At 52.9% G+C, this 19,136-nt stretch overlaps 3 protein-coding genes across 10 annotated transcripts in view; 2 read left to right on the top strand and 1 right to left on the bottom strand.

The window, feature by feature from the left end:
• The window catches only part of Kif19a (kinesin family member 19A), a 26,197-nt gene extending 23,962 nt beyond the window's left edge, over positions 1-2,235 (top strand). The window contains exons 15-17 of one of the 2 annotated variants that reach the window (XM_006533507.4): positions 213-610; positions 828-987; positions 1,200-2,235. In XM_006533507.4, the coding sequence (XP_006533570.1) occupies positions 213-610; positions 828-987; positions 1,200-1,330 (689 nt within the window). In that variant the 3' untranslated portion in view covers positions 1,331-2,235. The remainder of the gene's footprint in view (positions 1-212; positions 611-827; positions 988-1,199) is intronic. The other variant, NM_001102615.1, reaches the window with a different exon arrangement.
• Positions 1,738-12,985, bottom strand: Btbd17 (BTB (POZ) domain containing 17). 5 transcript variants are annotated; one of them, NM_028055.4, is made up of 3 exons: positions 6,833-6,961; positions 4,919-5,195; positions 1,738-3,591 (listed from the first exon to the last, which is right to left on the bottom strand). In NM_028055.4, exons 1-3 carry the CDS (start codon positions 6,915-6,917, stop codon positions 2,517-2,519), a joined length of 1,437 nt encoding a protein of 478 aa, NP_082331.1. In that variant the 5' UTR covers positions 6,918-6,961; the 3' UTR covers positions 1,738-2,516. The 5 variants fall into 5 exon arrangements, with proteins under 5 accessions (NP_082331.1, XP_006534343.1, XP_017170266.1 ...); XM_006534280.1 differs by lacking the exon at positions 6,833-6,961 and adding an exon at positions 12,897-12,985 and having other exon boundaries at positions 2,286-3,591; XM_017314777.1 differs by lacking the exon at positions 6,833-6,961 and adding an exon at positions 12,897-12,922 and having other exon boundaries at positions 2,286-3,591; positions 4,919-5,290.
• Positions 9,993-17,814, top strand: Gpr142 (G protein-coupled receptor 142). Of its 3 annotated transcripts, none has more exons than NM_001346772.1 (3): positions 9,993-10,086; positions 15,374-15,535; positions 16,955-17,814. In NM_001346772.1, exons 1-3 carry the CDS (start codon positions 9,993-9,995, stop codon positions 17,812-17,814), a joined length of 1,116 nt encoding a protein of 371 aa, NP_001333701.1. The 3 variants fall into 3 exon arrangements, with proteins under 3 accessions (NP_001333701.1, NP_861414.1, NP_001366026.1); NM_181749.1 differs by having other exon boundaries at positions 16,973-17,814; NM_001379097.1 differs by lacking the exon at positions 9,993-10,086 and adding an exon at positions 14,605-14,629.
• Positions 17,815-19,136: the final 1,322 nt, after the last annotated feature.

The following is a 19,136-nucleotide window of genomic DNA, read 5'->3' on the forward strand; positions in this document are numbered from 1 at the left end:
TCAGTTCATCTTTGAAGGAGCCCCAGAGTATTCATTTCACAATCTCATTTACAAATGAAATTAAGGTCCCCAGGGTTCGCCCAAAGCTTCTCAGAGTCAGTGAGTTAGAGTTCTGGAGGTGAATTCTGTGAGTCCTGGCTTTTGCTCACTTTTGAATTGTGAGGAAGAGGTGTGGGAGGTGGCCTTGACCTTGTATTTGGTATCTGCTTTAGAGAGGAAAGAGATCCTGACGCGGACCAAGTGTATCTCGGTGAAGGCCGCCCAGCGGCGCTCCCGGGCCCTGGGAACGGAAGGGCGCCACCTGCTGGCACCTGCCACAGAGCGCAGCAGCCTATCCCTGCACTCGTTGAGCGAGGCTGATGATGCTCGCCCACCCGGGCAACTGGCCTGCAAGCGGCCGCCCAGCCCGACACTGCAGCATGCCATCAGCGAGGACAATCTATCTAGCAGCACAGGCGAGGGCCCCTCCAGGGCGGTAGGACCTCGAGGTGATGGCACTGGGTCCTGGGTGCGTGGCCAGAAGAAATGCCTCAGCAAAAAAAGGGAGGAGTCACTGGAAGCGAAGAGGAGGAAGCGGAGGTCTCGGTCCTTTGAGGTCACAGGACAAGGGGTGAGGCAAAGGGCAGGGGTGAAATGTTTGCACCCGTTACTAATGTGTGGGCGTCTGCGGGCTAGCACCCTCCAGAAGCAACAGGACACTTCCAGCCCTTCACTACGCTTAGAGCCCTGACACAACTATCACCCCCAAATAAAGTAGCTAGGACCGGGTTCTGTAGGTGAGCTCTGGACATCTCTCCACTCCATTCCGCTGTTTTCCATCTGTACAGCTGTCCCGTCCCAAGACACACCTACTGGGACCTCGTCCCTCCGAGGGCCTTTCAGATCGCCGGATGCCGGCGTGTGGGCGGCCATCTCCTGGTGTCAGGCATCTGGGAAAAGTCTCTCTGCCTCTGGCCAAGGTCAAATTTCCTCCAAACCAGAACACAGGTCAGTACTAACCAAAAAGGGACTGGGGTGGGAGAGACCTTGACCTTGAGAGGGGAAACACACAGGCCTGGCTGGATCTAGAAGCATGCTTCAAGGAGCAGTACTGGGTGGGGTTTGCAAACTGGGATTGGTCCCCTTAGGAGTTCAAGACCTCTGGGAGGTAGGGGAGGAAAGAAATTCCTCAACTAGTGCTGCCTTTTCTCCTGTCATAGGATCTGGAAACCCTTCACCCCTTCTTGTTGCCCCCAACCAAGCCGGTGTTTCCCGTAGAGCTACACGTGGGCCCAGCCTACCCCATGGCTCAAGCACCTTTGGCAAAGATGGACGCCTCCAGCATAACTGAGGGACCCAGGCACCTATTATTCTGAACCCCAAGACTGAACGGGGTGTAGCAGGGACTAGGAGGTGGAAGCTGGGCAGATGGGGATCCCATAGAGCAAGAGTTTAGCGGACTGGGCTCCCATGACCCGGAAACGGTAGAGTTATCTGCAGAACTCTGCCGTGTTCACCCTGCCACTAGAGAGGGAGGTGAGTCCCAGAGGCCCGGCTTCCCAGCCTGGGACAGAGCATTATTGCCAAAAACTTGTACAGACCTGGGGCCAGTCTCGGCTTCGGCAATGGGGGAGAGGAGCTGTTGGTGAGAGGGATCCCTGGGCCCACCCCTGGGCCTGGCTGAAGGTGGGGGATGGGGGAGGAGCCCACAGGACTTCAAGTAGGGAGGGGAGGGGTGGGGAGGGAATCTGGTTTTGTAACTTCTCTGTTGCTTTTTTTTTTTTTTTCTTTTTGCCTTTCTTTCAAATAAAGTCCTACTGGGGTTTTGACGGCTGTGTTGGGAGCTGTGGAATGTGCAGCGTGGGGACTCAGACTGGTCCAGATCCTGGCCCTTTCTCTCCCAGAGCCTCATCTCCCATGGCCCAAACCTACACACAACTGGGGAATGTTTTTTCTTCAAGTTGCCAAGACTCTCCCTCTCCAGAAAAAAATGGGGCTAGAGCTAGGTCTAGTTTTCCGCCCTCTCTCAAGACCTTTCCACTACCCTGGACCCTTCACTAAGGCCAGGGACTTGAAGGGCAGTGGCAGAATGTCCCACAAGCCACAGGGGCTGCTGCCCCCTGGAGACTGCAGCTCAGAGAGCACCTCGGCTCAAATGTGGAAGTTCCTATCCAAGAGGGAGATTGCCAGGACCAAAGCCCTGGCAATCAATCTTCCCCGCCCTAATTGATGTCCAGGTGGGGTGTCTGGCAGGGAGGAGCTAGTGGAGGGTATGTGAACCCCAGACATTTTTTGAGACCCGGGAGTTGCTTCAGTACCTGGCCCCTCTGAGCATCGGTTTATTCTGTACCAAGAATGCTGCCTTCAAATTAGCTGGAGAAGGCACTCCTGAAACCACAGCCATTTTGTCTACCACATTCACCTGCCTTCCACCCTAGTCCCAACCGGCTGCACCTGATCACCCAAGGCCCGGGCCAACAGTCACTTTGACACCCTGGTGCGCCATCCAGGCCTAGCCTTATTTCTCAATCCAGAGGTTAACTGGGAGTCCGGATGAGGGTGTGGTACACCGGCTTGACAATGAGATGGAGATGCAGCGCATTCTCCACCAGGTATTCCGAGTTGCGCCTCTGCAGATCTGCGTGGGCCAGGAAGTCGCCAGCTTCTTCGCTGCTTTGATGGAAGCTGTAGGCGTGGCGCACCAGGAGGCGGCCCTGATGGCGCGCACCCACCAGCACTGTCTTCTGGAAGCTCACGCCCGCCGCATCGCCACCGCTGCTAGCTGGCGTGACCACTAGTCGCGGCCTCCCGTCCTCGGGGCGCGCGGCAGGCAGCGCGGTGCCCGCGGCGTCCGCGTAGACCGGCCGCAAGCTGACGGGCAGCCAGCGCGGGGAGAAGAGCACGTTCCAGGTAATCCGGCGACCCGCGTCATGACCACTGGGTCCCAACTGCGTCTGGAAACTGGTGCTGCGATCGTCGCGAGCCGGGTTGTTGATGACCCACGGGGCGCCCCAGGCTGGGGCGAGGTAGTTGCGCGGCAGAAAGGCGCTGCCGTTCACGTGAAAAAACTTGGCGTAATGCAACGGCGAGGCGGCGTGGAACTGGTAAGCCTGCAGCAAGAGATCTGCCACCGCCGGGCCGTGGCGCGCCAGCGCGGCCGAGCGCGCCTGCAGCTGGAAAAGCTGTGCAGGCGGAATCATCGGGTAGCGGATGGCGCGCAGCGCTCGCTCGGCCACGGTGGGGGGCGGCCGCGCGCGGCCCAGCCACGCCTCCAGCGCGTGGAACAGCTCCAGCTCATCCTGCAGCACCAGGTCCGAGCGCTGCAGGAGCTGCGCCAGCAACTCGGGGCTCACGGCTCCCCACTCCGCGCTCCCCGCCACGGCAGAAAGGTTCCAAGCCAGGAACTGCAGGCAGCTCTCGCGCAGAGCCTCATCCCCGGTGCTAACAGCGTAGTGGTACCAGCCCACAGCGGGGCCCACGCCTCCCGCCAGGTGTGCGCGCATGTAGTCGGCCACGCCTCGCTGCAAGGATGCTACTCGGTACTTGGTGGCCAGCCTGTGCAGCGGGATAGCCTGGGCCAGCAGTACAGTCAGCTCACCACAGTACAAATACCTGGAAGGGAATTGGAGAGGGGCCCGCTGAGAGGGCACAGCAGTTAAGAGCACTTGTCCAGAGCACCAGAGTTCGGGCTCCAGAGTCCACATTGGGTGCCTTGGAAACCATCTGTAACTCCAGCCTTCTTCTGGCTGGAGCAGGGTACCCATTTACATGTGGCATACACTCATACAGACACACATGCTAATAATATGATTTAAAAAATTAGAGATAGGAAGATCGGCGGGACTGAGTATTGTCAAGGCCACCCACACTACCCTTGCAAGTTTCCCCAGAACCCAAAGGGGACACAGCCATTTTTGTAAGAAACAAACAGGATGAATGGACCTTGAGGCTTCCTATGTTTTCTTCTTAAGTTCCCTCCTGGCCTGTTCAGACATCTTTAGCTTCTGGTGCTGTGAAAATCACATGTATTTACTAAGCATCTACTTCATAGCTAACTCTAAGCTCAAACCATAAGAGGCCGCCAGTAACCTTGGTATCCACACAGTCTGGATTTAGATGCCTATCTGACTTCCTCCTTGCTGCTAGAGAAGGCAAGTCCTTTAATTTAGGAATCCCAAGATGCCTAAGAAAGGGGAAGAGCCCACCTCCAGAATGTTGTCACTGTGAGAGGCTCAGAAAAAATCTCGTTACACAGCACACAGGCAACCCAGGCTACTTCCTGTTCCCTGTCGGCTTCTCTTTGCTTAGGCTTTTCAGCTGTCTGGATTCCCTCTCCCTCTCAGCCATTTTACTGTCCCTGGCTCTCTTACAGTGCTGCCCACCCCCTTGCCTCATTCTTCCTGACAGTCCCACTGGCACACAGCACCCCGCTTGGCTCTATGTGAAACCCTTCTGTTTTATCCCTCTTCCTGTTGCCTGGAACTTGGGGGTGTTGTCTGGAATCCTGCAGCCACCTTGTCTGAGCCCTTAGAGCGGGGTTACCTCCTTAGAGCATTTTACAGTCTTTCCCTATGCAAGAAGGAGAGAGGTGACCGAGCCTGTTGACCTTTCTGCTCCTTAGCCCTGTGGTTTCAAAGTCTTGTGGCCATTGAAGACACTTGGGACCAACTAAGAATCTGTTGATTCTATCAGTGCTCTTGGCTGGGTTTGGAAGTAGCTCAGAAGGGACTCCCAAAGGCCAGAAAGGGACACAGGCCACAACAGGGAGGGCATCGGAAGGAGGGATAAAGGAAGCCTGTGTTGTATGTCATGCTAGGACTTTTGAAAGTCGATATAATAACCAGTAAGGCCAGACTTCTGCGCCCCTGAAGGTGGAGAGACAGGGAGCCACGGACAGGATGCAGGACAGGATGCAGGACGGTGCCCTTCCCCTATGTACCTGATGAACTTGTCAAAGACAGCAGCACAGTCCCGGGACTCCCGCAGCATAACCTCACTCTGGTTGCTCAGCAGCTCCCGGAACAGCTCACTGTGCAGCCCCAGCAACAGGCGATGGGTGTGGAAGGCTCGGACCTCGTCGGTGCCCACAGCCTGGACCCGCAGGATGACATCACTGGCATTGCCCTGGCGCAGCAGGTCCTGCAGTCGCTGGAGCAGCATGTGGGAGTGGTTGATGGCGGTGCCTGCTGCCTCCCCACCCACATCGGCTCTCTGAGCTGCAGCAGGAAGGGACATGGCAGAGCCTGAGAGGGCACCCGGCCTGGTGCTTCCAGCTAAGACTGCAGAGGGACCTACTGGTGGCACGGTGGCACTGTGTGGGAGAAGGGTGGGGAGCCTACATGAGTGTCCACAAGCTAGCTCATGCTGAGTGAGCATGTTGGCCCCAGGCAGACTTGGGGTACGTTCTTAGCAGAATATGTTCGGGTCAGGCAGAAGTCGTGGACTAGTTAATGTTTCTGTGAACCTATTGATGTCCATGGCACTTGGTCCCCAGGGGGAGGGTGACAAAACCGGTCAGAGGTGGCACAGCCTTGGGTACTGAGAACTTACGTGGCTGCCATGTGGCATTGAATGAACCTAACCCAGTTCTCATACTCAGGAAAGCTCAAGGGGGCAGAACAGACACATAGTAAATACACACAGGAAAGGGTGGGGAGTTCAAGGCCAGCCTGGACTCCATAGCCAGTACTAGATCAAGTGTTAAGCACACACACACACACACACACACACACACACACACACACACACACACACAAATCAATTTTAAAAATAAATAAATGCACAAGTGAGCAGCCTGGAACCAGCCAGAGACAAAGGAATACAGCCAGCCCTAAAGACCTGGGCGGGAATGACCAGGTGGAGCTCAGGGCCAGGGACAGCAGGCATAGCGTTTCTTTCTGTCTTTGTTTGTTTGTTTGTTCTCTTTTTAGTTTTTTGAGATGGGGTCTCTTATAGTTCAGGCTAGCCTTGAATTCATGATTAGCTGAGGTTGGGCTTGAACTCTTGATCCTTCTCCCTCCTCCATCCTTTGTGCTGGGATTACAGGATTGCATCACCACTCCACAATGAGGAGCACTGCCCCGGCCCTACTCGGTGAGACAGTAAGGGACCCAATGAAGTAACTTGGGTGAACAGTGAAGGAATAGGATTCCAGGGGTAACAGTGTTGAAGCTAGCATCTCCCTTCCAGGGAGGCCTGTTTCTTGTGTTCTCAGGGCAGCTCTGGGGTCAGATAGGGACACATGCTGAGTTATAGAAAAGACACCCCCCTAGACTGAGCAGTGCAGTGAGCCTTGCAAACTGGGAAAAGCAGGCGGTTAATAGTCTGACAATTGCAGAAGGGCACCAGCAGGCAGCTCTTGTGTACACACACACACACACACACACACAGAGTGGGCACAGGGCCTATGTGTGGATCGTTGAAAGGAAGGCTCACAAGAGTGAGCATCTGTGTGTGGGAGAGGGAGACCCAGCAGGGGAGAGAGGGAGCAGCTGCTGGTGGTGAATTTCCCAGCCCCGCCTCCTAGCCCCGCCTCCCCAGCTGTCACTCCGAAAGACCTAAATGCTGATGGCGTTCTCTTGCAGCCTCTGCCTGGACCCAGCTGTCGGAGACAATGAACAATAGAGGGTCTTTTTGTCATTAAGACTCCTGCCTGCTGCCCAGCCTCTTTCCCTGGAAGGCTATGTGCCCCTTTCTCTCTGTCTTTGGAGAGGTCCAGTCTCTCCGTGTTCTCTGGGGCTGGCTGGCTGGCTCCACCTCCTGGCCAGCTCTATGTAGCTCCTAGCAGAAGTTCCTGCCCCCAACCCTTACCTTTTTCCTTACCAGGCACCTGATCCCCGTACTTTCCACTCACCTGCACGAGTGACCAGTCCCACCAAGGCCAGAATAGCCCAGAAGCTGCCCCAGGACCCAGGCTTGCAGGAACCTTTTCTAAGCATCTTTGTGCTCTGTCCCTAAGTCCACTGGAGGGACAGTCAAGTCCAGAGCACTCCGATCCCATCCCTCCTCCTTATATAGGATCCAGCAAGGGGACAGTACCCGCTTCCCTCCTAACCTCCCTCCCCCTACCAGTCTCTGCCATGGATTGGTTGAAGCTGGTCCCTGCTGTTGCCTAGGCAACTACTTAAGCCAGAGTGTGGCAGCCCCAGGGGCTATTGTGTTGGCCTGGGCCCCCAAGGGGAACAGATCCGGACACCCTCCTCCCCCACCTCTTCAGACAACCCAGCAAAGCTAGCTGTTCCTCTCCCGGGAAGTTTTAAGCTCTCTGAAGGGCAAGCAAAGGGCTTCAGGACCCCTGGCAGTCACCAACCCTTAGGGCCCCAGCCCCCAGGCCCAGCCTCCATCCTGGCACAGAGCATACTTGGCAGTGTCCTGGTGAGCTGGCTACAAAGGGAGAGCCTGGAAGAGGCAGGGAAGAGCTGGCTCAGGGCTCTATTCCTCCCCCACCCCCATTTTAGGGTGGGCCAGTCATCCAGAGGGGAGGATAAGGACCTTTAATAGGGGTATGGGGTAATGAGAATTATTCTCATGCCGTTTGTTTCAGAAAGTTCCCGTCATGCTCTGGGGAGGGTGACAGGCCTTTAGAAAAGCTACAGAGGGACCGACTATCTCACACCAGGGACACTGTACTATGGCCCTTGCTCTAGGAACACAGCCTGTTTCTCTACCAAGACAGCCCAAGTCTTTAGTTCAAGCCTATGCATGGCCCATCATTTCAAGGTTCCCCTCCCTGGAAGGTGCCTTCCACCAGCTTCTACCTAAATTCCAGCCTTTCCCTTCCCAAAGTTCCAAGAAGGCGTGTAACAAACCTAGCACCATAGTCCATGTGTAGGGAAATTGAGGCAGGGAGCTAGATTGCAGTCTCAGCTAGATAGTACAGAGAACTGTCCTAAAACAAAGGCAATGGAGAAGGGGAGGGTGGGCTGTGGAGTCCTGTATATGTGTGTTCATGTCTGTGTGGGTGATGCATATGTCTGTGTGTACATGTGTTTATATGCATGTGTCTTTGCATTTGTGTGTATGTGTGCATGTGTGTATACACGTGTGTACGTGTGTATGTGTACACACGTAGGGGGCATTGTGGTGCATATGTGTGTGTGTGTGTGTGTGTGTGTATGCATGTGTGTGTTGAGACCTCACCTTTACATAGAATCAACAGGAATTTTTTCCCACTTCCTTACGAGAGGGACCCCCTTAAGGCTGAAACATGGAAGTCAGAGGATCCTGGGAAATCTGGGTTTCTCAGAGGCCAGACCCTGCTCTGGAGATGGGCTGGAACTTCTTGCCCTGGCTCTTTGGATCCCAGGAGCTAGCTTCATGCATTGAGTTCCATCTCTTTCCGGTGCAAAGACCCAACAGCGTCACCTCCTCCTGGAGCCACAGAGAAAGCAAAAACTGGGTCTGGCACCAATGTTGTCTGGGTTGGCAGAATCAGCTGTCCGGCTTAGCAGAAACGCCTCCCAGCTGACTGAACTCTCACGCCTGCTCTTCCTTGTTCAGAGGCACCATGGTCCCTCCAGTGGCTGTCCGTCTACCCGTCCCTTAAACTGTACAACACCTAGGTTCAATTGAGGCAGACAGAGCCTATGTGGGACAGGGCTGTCCAGCCAATGAGGCAGTGTCACTCCCAGGCACAATGCCCATCAACAGGAATGATTGTTGCTCAGTAAGCGTGCGTCAGCCCCGTTCTTGGAGACCCCCATTAGACTCTCTTGATGCCTGGTCTACCTGCACTGGCATCTCCCATGTTCCTCTAAGGACCTAGAATTCCCAAGGGCAGGACTGAACATTCTGTTTCCTAAGCAAACCAACAGATTGTTATAGATACTCAGAATTATGATCTATGATTGACATTTCAAGTGTGATGGACCAGGAGGTCCCAGGCTACCAAGAAGACCTCCCACTCCCCATCTCTGACAGACTCTTCCCATGATTCCAACTTCCCTCATCCCTGCCTCTCTTCTAATGATTTAAAAACTGACTTGCTGAATAAAGTTCCCATTGCTACAGTGTGTGCAAGCGTGTGCTATATGTGTGCATGTGTGTGCTATATATTTATACATATCTGTGGTAGGGGGTGTCTTGAGACCGGATATGTACAGAAGAGTGCTCTCAGCCTGCACAGTCTTCAAGGTGACACAAGGACAATACCACATTTTATTCCCTGCCATCCATCCCACCACCCCATGGTCTAGAAGCTCTATCACTCCTTGAGCACAAGTCTAAAGATCTTGCAAGCAAGAACAGTCCCCAGAGAGGAGCCAGCGGACTGTGACTTCCTGCCCAGGGTGTGTATGCACTGTCTAAGGAACTTGTTTATGCTCAGCAAGGACAGGCACAGCATGGGCATAAATGTCCATATACTCAGGGTAGCTCTTCTTGGAAGCTAGGTCAACCCCAATAAACGATCTCCATGTAACAAGGTATCTCAAGAGGGTCTAGAAGCAACTGTAAACTTCCATAGTCATGGGTAGGAAGGGAGAGTTTCTGAATCACAAAGGCAAAGAGCAGACGCTAGACACTGACCCTGAGGGAACATGGAGGAGAGGTGGACCTAAGGCCCAGCCTGCCCCTACCTAGCAGCCTCCTTACACTCATAAAGTCTTCTGACCAGTCATGAAAGGCTCACTTCGCTGGGGAATTGGTTCCAGGCTCAATACACCCAGTGGACCCACTAAAGATTAAAGAAAGATCTGGTGAGACAGAAGCAGGAGGAGCAGGAATTCAGGGTCAGCCTCTGCTATACAGAGAGCTCAGGGCCAGCCTAGGCTATAAGAGATTGGGCTCAAAATGGTAGAGGATCACCCTAAAGTTGCTCATATGCTGTGGATGGCTCACAGTGGCACCACTTCTCTCCTGTTCACCCCTGATCACGCCCTTCCCCATCCAACACAGCCGGCCACCTGATCCACAGACCTCTCTCCCATGGAGCTGCAGCTTACAGTGGCCTCTATTCCCAAGAACATTGTGTGAAGGAGTGAAATAGAACAGTCCTGGGGGAGACAACAGGAGGAATGCACCTGAATTCAAATCCCAACAGCTACATCTGTGACGCCTACCAACATGCTGATCTTCTATGGTCCTTGTCTCCTCATGTGTTAACAAAAGGTAGGCAGTTGGGCTGGTGAGATGGCTCAGTGGGTAAGAGCACCCGACTGCTCTTCCGAAGGTCCAGAGTTCAAATCCCAGCAACCACATGGTGGCTCACAACCATCTGTAACAAGATCTGACTCCCTCTTCTGGAGTGTCTGAAGACAGCTACAGTGTACTTACATATATTAATAATAAAATAAATCTTAAAAAAAAAAAAGGTAGACAGTTAGCTAAATGGGCCTGCCATAAGTTAAGGATGAGCAATGGAGGGACAAGCAGATATTGGGCCCATGGATGCTTCCTCCAGGTAGTGCTGGATGGATGAACTGGTGATAGCAAAAGATGTTGAGGACCAGGAAGATCAAGGCATGTTGCTGTTGGATGACAACATCTTTCACAGCCAGGTCATTAGCTGCATGCCTATGGGCACAGTCCCTTCCTTTGGGCTATCAATGGCCCATCCTGGCCACTGACATAGATACAATGTAAGAAGAAACTCCCCTCTCCAAGAACAGGAAACATTGTAGCTGGATTTGGCTACTTTGTGGATTCTTGTTTCTTCTACCCTTTGAAACCCTCACCCAACACCAGATAAGAGAGAAAAAAGGATAGAGGAAAGAGATCCATGAACAAAGTCAAAGATTAGAGAGGGGCAACATAATTGTTAGACTACTTCCTGTTGATTAGTGGCATCAAGTTCCTTGGGGTAAGTTTGATCTTTGCTGTCAGGATATCTAACTTCTTCTTGTTGTTTCTTCTTTGTACACAACTACTGAACACACCAAGAACAACATCCACCAGCAACTCTCTACCTCTCAGGGCTCTAGCTTTTTTTTTTTTTTTTTTAAGATTTATTTATTTATTATATGTAAGTACACTGTAGCTGTCTTTAGACACTCCAGAAGAGGGCGCCAGATCTCATTACGGATGGTTGTGAGCCATCATGTGGTTGCCTGGAATTGAACTCGGGACCTTCAGAAGAGCAGTCAATGCTCTTAACCGCTGAGCCATCTCTCCAGCCCCAGCCCTAGCTTTTCTGAAAAGTCCTCAGAATCCCAAACATCACACAATTGCAGAAACTATCTGCTGCTGGCAAATTCATGCCTCTGCTAGAGCACGAGGCAAATCATAGTCAGCTGATATGAACAATCTGAAACAGCCTCATATCCCACACCTGGGATTAAAACAAAAACATGTAATAGTTCTACACAGGATATGTACCTACTGATGACATGGTAGCCCTAACTCTGCCACCACCTATGCCCAGTCAGGTACTGCTATTCCCTGGCATGTCAGTGTTGACATTGCTGTCCCCATGGTTATAGATCTTGCAGATCCCAGTTCTTGTTTTGTGTAGCTCAATGCTAGGACAAGCATGACATCTCCTGTGGGGTATGAAGGGTCCTGGAATCCACACATCCCTGAATTATAGCATTTTCTGTCTAGAAAGCTACATCTTCACCTTGAAGACTCCAAGGCAATGAAAAAAATTTTTTTTCTTATTTATATGTATGGATCTTTGCCTACATGTATGTCCATGCACCCTGTATTAGCGTTTCTGCTAGGCTCCGCCCAACATTTCCCTAGCAACAGCCAGGTATGAGCCTGGCTTGCTATAAAAGAACTGGCTTCTCTCTCTCCTTTTCTCTTTTTCTCTCTCCCTCCCTCCCTCTCTGGCCCCTCCCCCAATGTGTTTCTGGCCAGCTACTTCTTTTTATCTCTCCTCTCTCATGCCCCAAAAAACCTTCATTTTATACTAGACCAGTTGTATGGCTGGTACCTGGGGAGGCAGGGAGGGTGCCTCAGCATGGGCCCACTAAAGCACCCCCTCCCACCACATCATGCCACTGCATTACAAACATACCACCATGTGCATACAGTACCCACAGGAGACAGGACATTGGATCCCCTGAAAGGGAGTTTACAGATGTTTGTGAGTGGCTATGTGAGTTCTGGGAATTGAACCCTTGCCTTCTAGAAGAGCCACCAGCACGCTTAACTGCAGAGGCATCTCTCCAGTTCCTTCCAAGGCAATTTTTAAATTTTTACTTGTGTGTGTGTGTGAGAGAGAGAGAGAGAGAGAGAGAGAGACAGAGAGAGACAGAGAGAGAGAGAGAGAGAGAGTGATAGAGACAGAGTGAGAGAGACAGAGAGAAACACACACACACAAGCTGCATGCTTGGAGGACAGTGTGGATCCCCTGGAGCTATAGTTACATAGAAGCTGCTATCAGACATGGGTGTTGGGAAAACAAACCCATCCCATGTCAATGCTGGGAACTGAACTTGGGTCTTCTGTAAAAGATGAATCAAGCTAACTCCCCACCCCCATGCTTCCCCCAAATACGATGGATAGGTAGATAGACAGACAGACAGACAGATGTAAAGATTCCTTTCATGGGGAGGGACCCAAGGGCGAAGACTATTGAAGGCACAAATGAAAAGGTGTCCCTTTTTTTTTTTAGCAAATGTAGCTTCCCTCCTCTATTCTGTCTTTGCCTCACCCCTGATCCAGGGCTCTGGTTATCTGTGTGGGTCACGGAAGAGCAGTAGCGGAGAACGCTGGGCTCTGCCTGAAGAGCATCAAAACATCCCTATAATGCTTACATCCCGCAAAATAAAAATAAAAATGGAAGTGTACAGGGGAGTAGGTAGTCCTCCTTGCCCTCAGCCATGACTGACCCTTCCAGCCCCAGTCTCTAACTCACTCCCGCCTCCTGGTGCAGGGAGGTGAAATCTGCAGAGTCTGTCTGTGACACTTGTTTTTTTCTGAGCTGAATTCCCAACACTATACCTGGGGACCTGTCCTGAGCAGATAGCACTTACCTCAGTCTCATTGCCGCCAAGGAGGCCTGGCCTGGTGAAATCCTCTCAGGATCCCTGTGTGGCCACCAGGGGCAGGCAGCAAGCTTCTACTGTGAGAATAAAAATGAGCCTTAGGATCAGGTGGATTGGCTCTAGCCCAGGCATGGGATTTACCTCAGGGAACCAGGAAATGCCTGTCATTCCCACCACAGTTGCTAGCACATTTCCAGAAACTAGATCACTGTGGTGGCCTGCATGGAAATGGCCCTCATAGGCTCATATGTTTGCATGCTTAGCCCACAGGGAGTGGAATTGTTTGGGAAGAATTAGGAGGTGTGGCCTTGCAGGAGGAGGAGTGGCCTTGCAGGAGGAGGTATATCCTTGGGGGTGGGGCTTTGAGGCTTCCAAAGCCCAGCCCAGGCCCAGTCTCACTCTCTGCCTGCTACCTGATGATCAGAATATAAAGTTCTCAGCTAATTTGACATCGTGCCTGTCTGTTCCGCCCACCATAATGATCATGGGCTAATCCTTTGAAAATGTAAGCCATCCCCACTTAAATGCTTTCTTTTATAAGAGTTACGTTGGTCCTGGTGTCTTCTCACAGCCATAGAAAAGTAACTAAGACAACCATGGAAAATGACTCCAGGGTAGACTTCAGTTGTGCACCCCAGGTAGTACCACTGGAGTCTGTCCTGATGCCCATGGTAGGTCGACCTGGTTACTCCTCACCCAGGTGCAGGGAGCTACTCACCACGGATTCCAGCTCCTTTGCAGCATTGCCGGCACCGGCTGGTGTTTATTTACCAGAGAATGGTGTTCCTGAGTGCTGCTTGGCTGCGCCACGTCCAGGGGAAAAACAGCTTTGAGGGACCACAGGGTTCTGTGCTCCTCGCCCTACAGGCAGCCTGGGCAGCTTGCTGGACCACAGGGTTCTGTGCTCCTCGCCCCTCAGGCAGCCTGGGCAGCCTTCTCGGGGCAGCAGGGCACATGGCTTCTTGCTGGCTTTTGTTCTAACATCTCCCGTCCTCTGGATAGCCTGGACTTCACCCCACCCTTCCACTGTGGCGTCTACAGGTGAGAGACTCCTTTGAACCTCGCTCCTGAGACCACTCTGGAGATCTAAGCCCTGCCTGCAGCTGCCTTCCTCTAAGGCTTTGTGCTAAATCTTTCAGTTCCTGGACACAAATGTCCTCCTTTCTGGCAAGCATGAGTCATTCATTACCTGGGAACCCATGGAATTGGCTCCTCGTATTCGTTAGCCTCCCACAAGAGCCTCAGCTTCCGGGTGTGGCTGCCCCTACTGAGTGAGCTAGTTTACCATAGACACTTGCACAGGAGCAGCAGCTATGGCACTAGGCCTTTTCACCTTCCTGCCGTTTCACCTCCCTCCCCTCCCACCTAAGCACAGACATACCTTACCCTCAGCCTTTCTCTCCTGAAGCCCCCTGCCCAGCAAAACCTTCCCTGCCAGTGCTGTTTGTTCCTACTGGATCTAGTTCCTGGCTGGATGGCTGGGGCCCTCCCCCTTCTTTCCCTCTCTCCCCACCCCCACTCTCCCACTCTCCCACTCTCTGTATCAACAGACTCAGAGCTACGGGGAGAACCGTGGGGCAAATAACTCTCCCTCACAGAGCCAGTGTGAGGGACACAGCTGGTGATGTTGCAAGGGGCTGTGAAGATCCCAAGGAAAAGCTGCTGGTGACCTGGGTGGGACCCAGGACCCAGAACTATGGGACTTGAGGGAGCAGAGACAGGTAAAGTCTTTTTCAAATGAGAGGAGTAAGTAGTAAGATAGAGGCCCTAGCTTCCTACCCCGCCCCCCCCCCCAGCTCTGCTTATCTTCAGCAGGAAAGAAAAAGCTGTATGTTAAATTCTAAAAAGATTCAAAATGTATCTGAGGCGACCAGAGGCCAGCACAGATGTGTAGGGGTCCTGGTTTCAGACTAGCTCCTAGACAACTGTACCACCTTACTCTGGGACTCAGTTTCCACATGGGGCAATCTGGGTTGTTGGAGCATCAGTTGTGGTAACCTGTGAGGATGGACGCTCTTAGGCTTAGGAAGGCAGGGAACCCTACTAGTCTTTCCTGAGAGAGGCTGGCTGTGACACAGAACTGAGCAGTGCCTGGGAGCCACAGCCAGGTCAGACTTGGCTCAGTTTCTTCATTAAAGGTGCAGCTGCTCCTGTTCCACTCCAGCCCCTGTCTGTCCACAACTACCACTGGGTAGCCGGTTTCCGTGGTGGCGGGATGATGATGTGGGGGAAGAGTTGTCGCCACTACCAATGATTCTCCCCATTGATAAGAGAGCAGACAGTGGGTGGAGGGGGGGTGAGATCCCATAGAGTTAGGGACTGCATTTGTCTGGGTCTGTCCTAGGGCTCTGCTCAGAGCAGCACTGAATAGAAGTTGCCTTGGCGGGTCAGGCAGGGGCTGCTGTCAATCAAACCCCAATGAAAAGAAAGCAATTGCCGTCCCTCTGCTTTTCGATCCTTCCTAGCTGTGCAGCCACAAGTGACCCTGCTGCCTACAGTCAATGGTAGTAACCCAAGATACGATGGTGTGGATGGCCACTGGCCAGAGAGCCCAGAGAGGTCACCCTGTGTGGCTGGTATCATACCTGTCATCTATTACAGCGTCCTGCTGAGCCTGGGGCTGCCTGGTGAGTGGGGACCTCAGGCTGAGCCAGAATTAGGGCTATCCATCAGCCATTCCCAATTCTCTCAAGATAGCGAAATCACAGAGGATCCATGTGGCACTGTCCGAGATCCTGTGTAGCCGCTGTGCAGAGTGGAACCTGAATGGGGGTGGGGTGGGGGGTGTACACTGATGTAGAAAAGGCCAAGTGGATTTGTTTGGGAGGTACCCCCTGAGTCTAGTAAATACACCCATTCCTGAGAGGATCCCAGGACACCTCTGCTCTGAGGGACATAGAACACCTGAGAAAGACTAGGCTGGAAAGCCAGCATAGATGCTCACGCAGATGAGGCCATCCAGTATTACCAAGTTGGTCCATAGCCTCTGGTGTGTTTTATATAAAAAGAAAAAGAAGCCAGGGATATGTCTGGTGGAGGCGCGGTATGGTGTGGGGGAAGAGGGGGCCTCTGGGGGCCTTTGCTGAAGCATCTCATCCCCCTGAAAGGCCAGCCACATGATAAGTGTAATATAGAATAGAGTTTTCTTGGGGGTGTGGGAAAGGGATTTGTGTGGGTAGTAGAGACAGAGAAAGGGAGGGGGAAAGAGAGTGTAGAAGAGAGACCGGCCATGAACATATGAAGTGGGGGGGTGGAGGGTGGGGGGATGGGGAGAGAAGGGACAGAGGGGAAGAGGGCAAGAGAGAGCAAGAGAAGCCAAACAGTGGTGGCCCACGCCTTTAATCTCAGCACTTGGGAGGCAGAGGCAGGTGGATTTCTGAGTTGGAGGCCAGCCTAGTCTACAGAGTGAGTTCCAGGACAGCCAGGGCTACACTGAGAAACCCTGTCTCAGGGGGTGGGAGTGGGGGTGGGGACCTGCGGCATGCTAGGCGAGTGATCTGCCACTCAAACTATACTTGCAAGCAGGTGAAGGGCTTGGCTGTGGCTCATTTGGATGAGTATTTGTCTAGCACGCCCAAAGCCCTGGGTTTCATCCCCGGCACAACATAAACTGGGCATAGCAGTGCACACTTGTAATCTTAGCACTTGGGAGATACAGGCAGAAGATCAGAGGTTCAAGGTCATCTTCGACTCTATAGGGAGTTTGAGGCCACCTGGATCTGGGAAGGAAGAAATAGGAAAGACAGGGCCTACCTGGCTACCATATAAGTTCTGGGCCAGCCAGGGCAACTTAGACCCTGACTCAAAATACAAAGTGAAAAAGAAGGCTAATGCACTAGGGCATACTGGAGTAGTATAGCGCTTGCTTGGCCCTGGGTTCAGTTCCCAGTACTGCAGGAAGGAGTAAGAGGGAACTAGAAACAGAAGGCAGCACTGTCCCTTGCAGTGACAGGTAGAAGGGACCACACAAACATCTCGAGGATCCCATTACTAACACCCTTCTGATCCTTCTGACCTCTCCATTCTGTGACATGGATCTCCATCAGTCAACGTCCTGACTTCAGTGGCACTGGCCCGTCTTGCTGCCAGGACCAGGAAACCCTCCTATCACTATCTCCTGGCACTCACGGCTTCAGATATCGTCACCCAAGTGATCATCGTCTTCGTAGGCTTCCTCCTGCAGGGAGCTGTGCTGGCCCGCCAGGTGCCCCAGGCCGTGGTGCGCACAGCTAACATCCTGGAGTTTGCTGCCAATCACGCCTCAGTCTGGATTGCAGTCTTGTTCACGGTGGATCGCTACAATGCCCTGTGCCGCCCTCTACGCCATCGGGCCACCTCGTCCCCAGGCCGGACCCACCGCGCTATTGCTGCTGTCATTGGCGTTACCCTCCTGACCGGCATCCCATTCTACTGGTGGCTGGATGTGTGGAGGGATGCAGACCCTCCTAGCACTATGGACAAACTCCTCAAGTGGGCTCACTGCCTCATCGTCTACTTCATTCCCTGCAATGTTTTCCTGGTCACCAACTCTGCCATCATCCTTCGGCTACGGAAGAGAGGCCAGAGAGGGCTGCGGCCATTGGTGAGCAAGAGCACAGCCATCCTCCTGGGTGTCACCTCCCTCTTCGCCCTCCTCTGGGCACCACGTATTATTGTCATGCTGTACCATCTGTATGTGGCCCCTGTTCACCGGGATTGGAGGGTCCACCTGGCCTTGGACATAGCCAACATGTTGGCCATGCTCAACACAGAGGTCAACTTTGGCCTCTATTGCTTCATCAGCAAGACTTTCAGAGCCACTGTCCGACAGGTCATCTGTGATGTCCATATGGCTTGCGCCTTAAAGTCACAGCCAAAGCAAACGGTGGTGGAACTCATGCTGAAGTCCGTAGGGACAGAGCTGTAGAGCTAAAGGGGCCAGGCTAGACATCCTCAGGGCCACCTGCACAGAGACCTTTGCAGTTGTTTGGTTTTGGCTTTGGTTTCCCTGTGTAGACTTGGCTGTCCTCCAACTCAGAGGCCTCTCTGCCTCTGAGGCACCTATCTCTGCCTCCAGAGTGCTAGGGTTAAAGATGTGAGCCACCACTGCCTGAGGAGACATTCATCAAAATGTTACCAACTTTGCAATCTGGGGGAAAGGAAAAGGCTCTGGCTTTGGGCAACTCCGGGTAAAAAGAAACAAAACAAAACAAAACAAAACAACAAACAAAAAAACTAGTCAGCCTATTATTGGTTAGCTTCATCTCCATCTCAGTTGCTGGTTTTTGGGGAAAAGAGAGGTCTCTGCTGGCCCACAAGGCATAACAGCTGTCGAGGGCACCCCTTTGTAAGGGGCCTTCCACCTGGCACATATGGGGCAAATGCTAATGTGAGCTGAAGGGATGAATGGAATGATGGATGGATGGATGGATGGATGGATAGGCAGACAGATGGACAGCTGCACATATTCATGTGAACCTGGCCTGCCTCCCACTCCCTAAACTGGTGACCTCTTTGCCTTCCAGTGGTAAAGTTGGAGTCTGAAAAGGAAGCTATGGGCCAGCATTGATGTCCTTTTCTGGGCCGGGGGTGCTGATGGTTTTGGCTGAGCCATGGGAGGTGCCTAGTTAAGAAACAGAGGTCCCAGTGTATTAATGTACATTGGGCACCCCCAGGGCTGTCCCAGACAGGGAGAAACAATCCTTTTGATTTGGGACACCCTAATTTAATTCTGAATTTCTCCTTGCACCAGCACCACAGAGGGTCTGTGAGTCTTGCTTTGCCATTTTTTAGCCCAGGGTACTAGACACTAAAACACCATGCCACCCACACCTCCCCACTGCCGCCCCAGCCTTGGAGGAAGGACCCAGAGTGGCTGAGTGGGTGGGGTTGAAAAGTCTGACCGCTGCTAGTCCCCTCTTGGCGCTGCCTACCCCCACACCAACCTGGGGCTCAGCAGGAAGAGCTCAGCAGATGGACCGCCCACCTGCTGCAGGCCTTGGGTAAACACATTAGTTGCCAGCTGGGGCCCTTTTCTGTTTCCTATTCAGGGTGAGCTGACCTCTCTCCTCAATAGGAGCTCTGAACTAAGCCCCCACCTACCTTGGTTGCCACTGGCTGAATGACACAAGCTAAAGAGCTGAGTAAGCCAGGTACACAATTGGTGCAGAATAAATGCTCCCCCCCCCCCCCGCCCGCACCGCCCCCGCACTTCCTCTCTTACTCATCCAGAGAGTTAAGGCACTCAGA

This window comes from Mus musculus, chromosome 11, assembly GCF_000001635.26.
Source record: "Mus musculus strain C57BL/6J chromosome 11, GRCm38.p6 C57BL/6J".
NCBI lineage: Eukaryota > Metazoa > Chordata > Mammalia > Rodentia > Muridae > Mus > Mus musculus.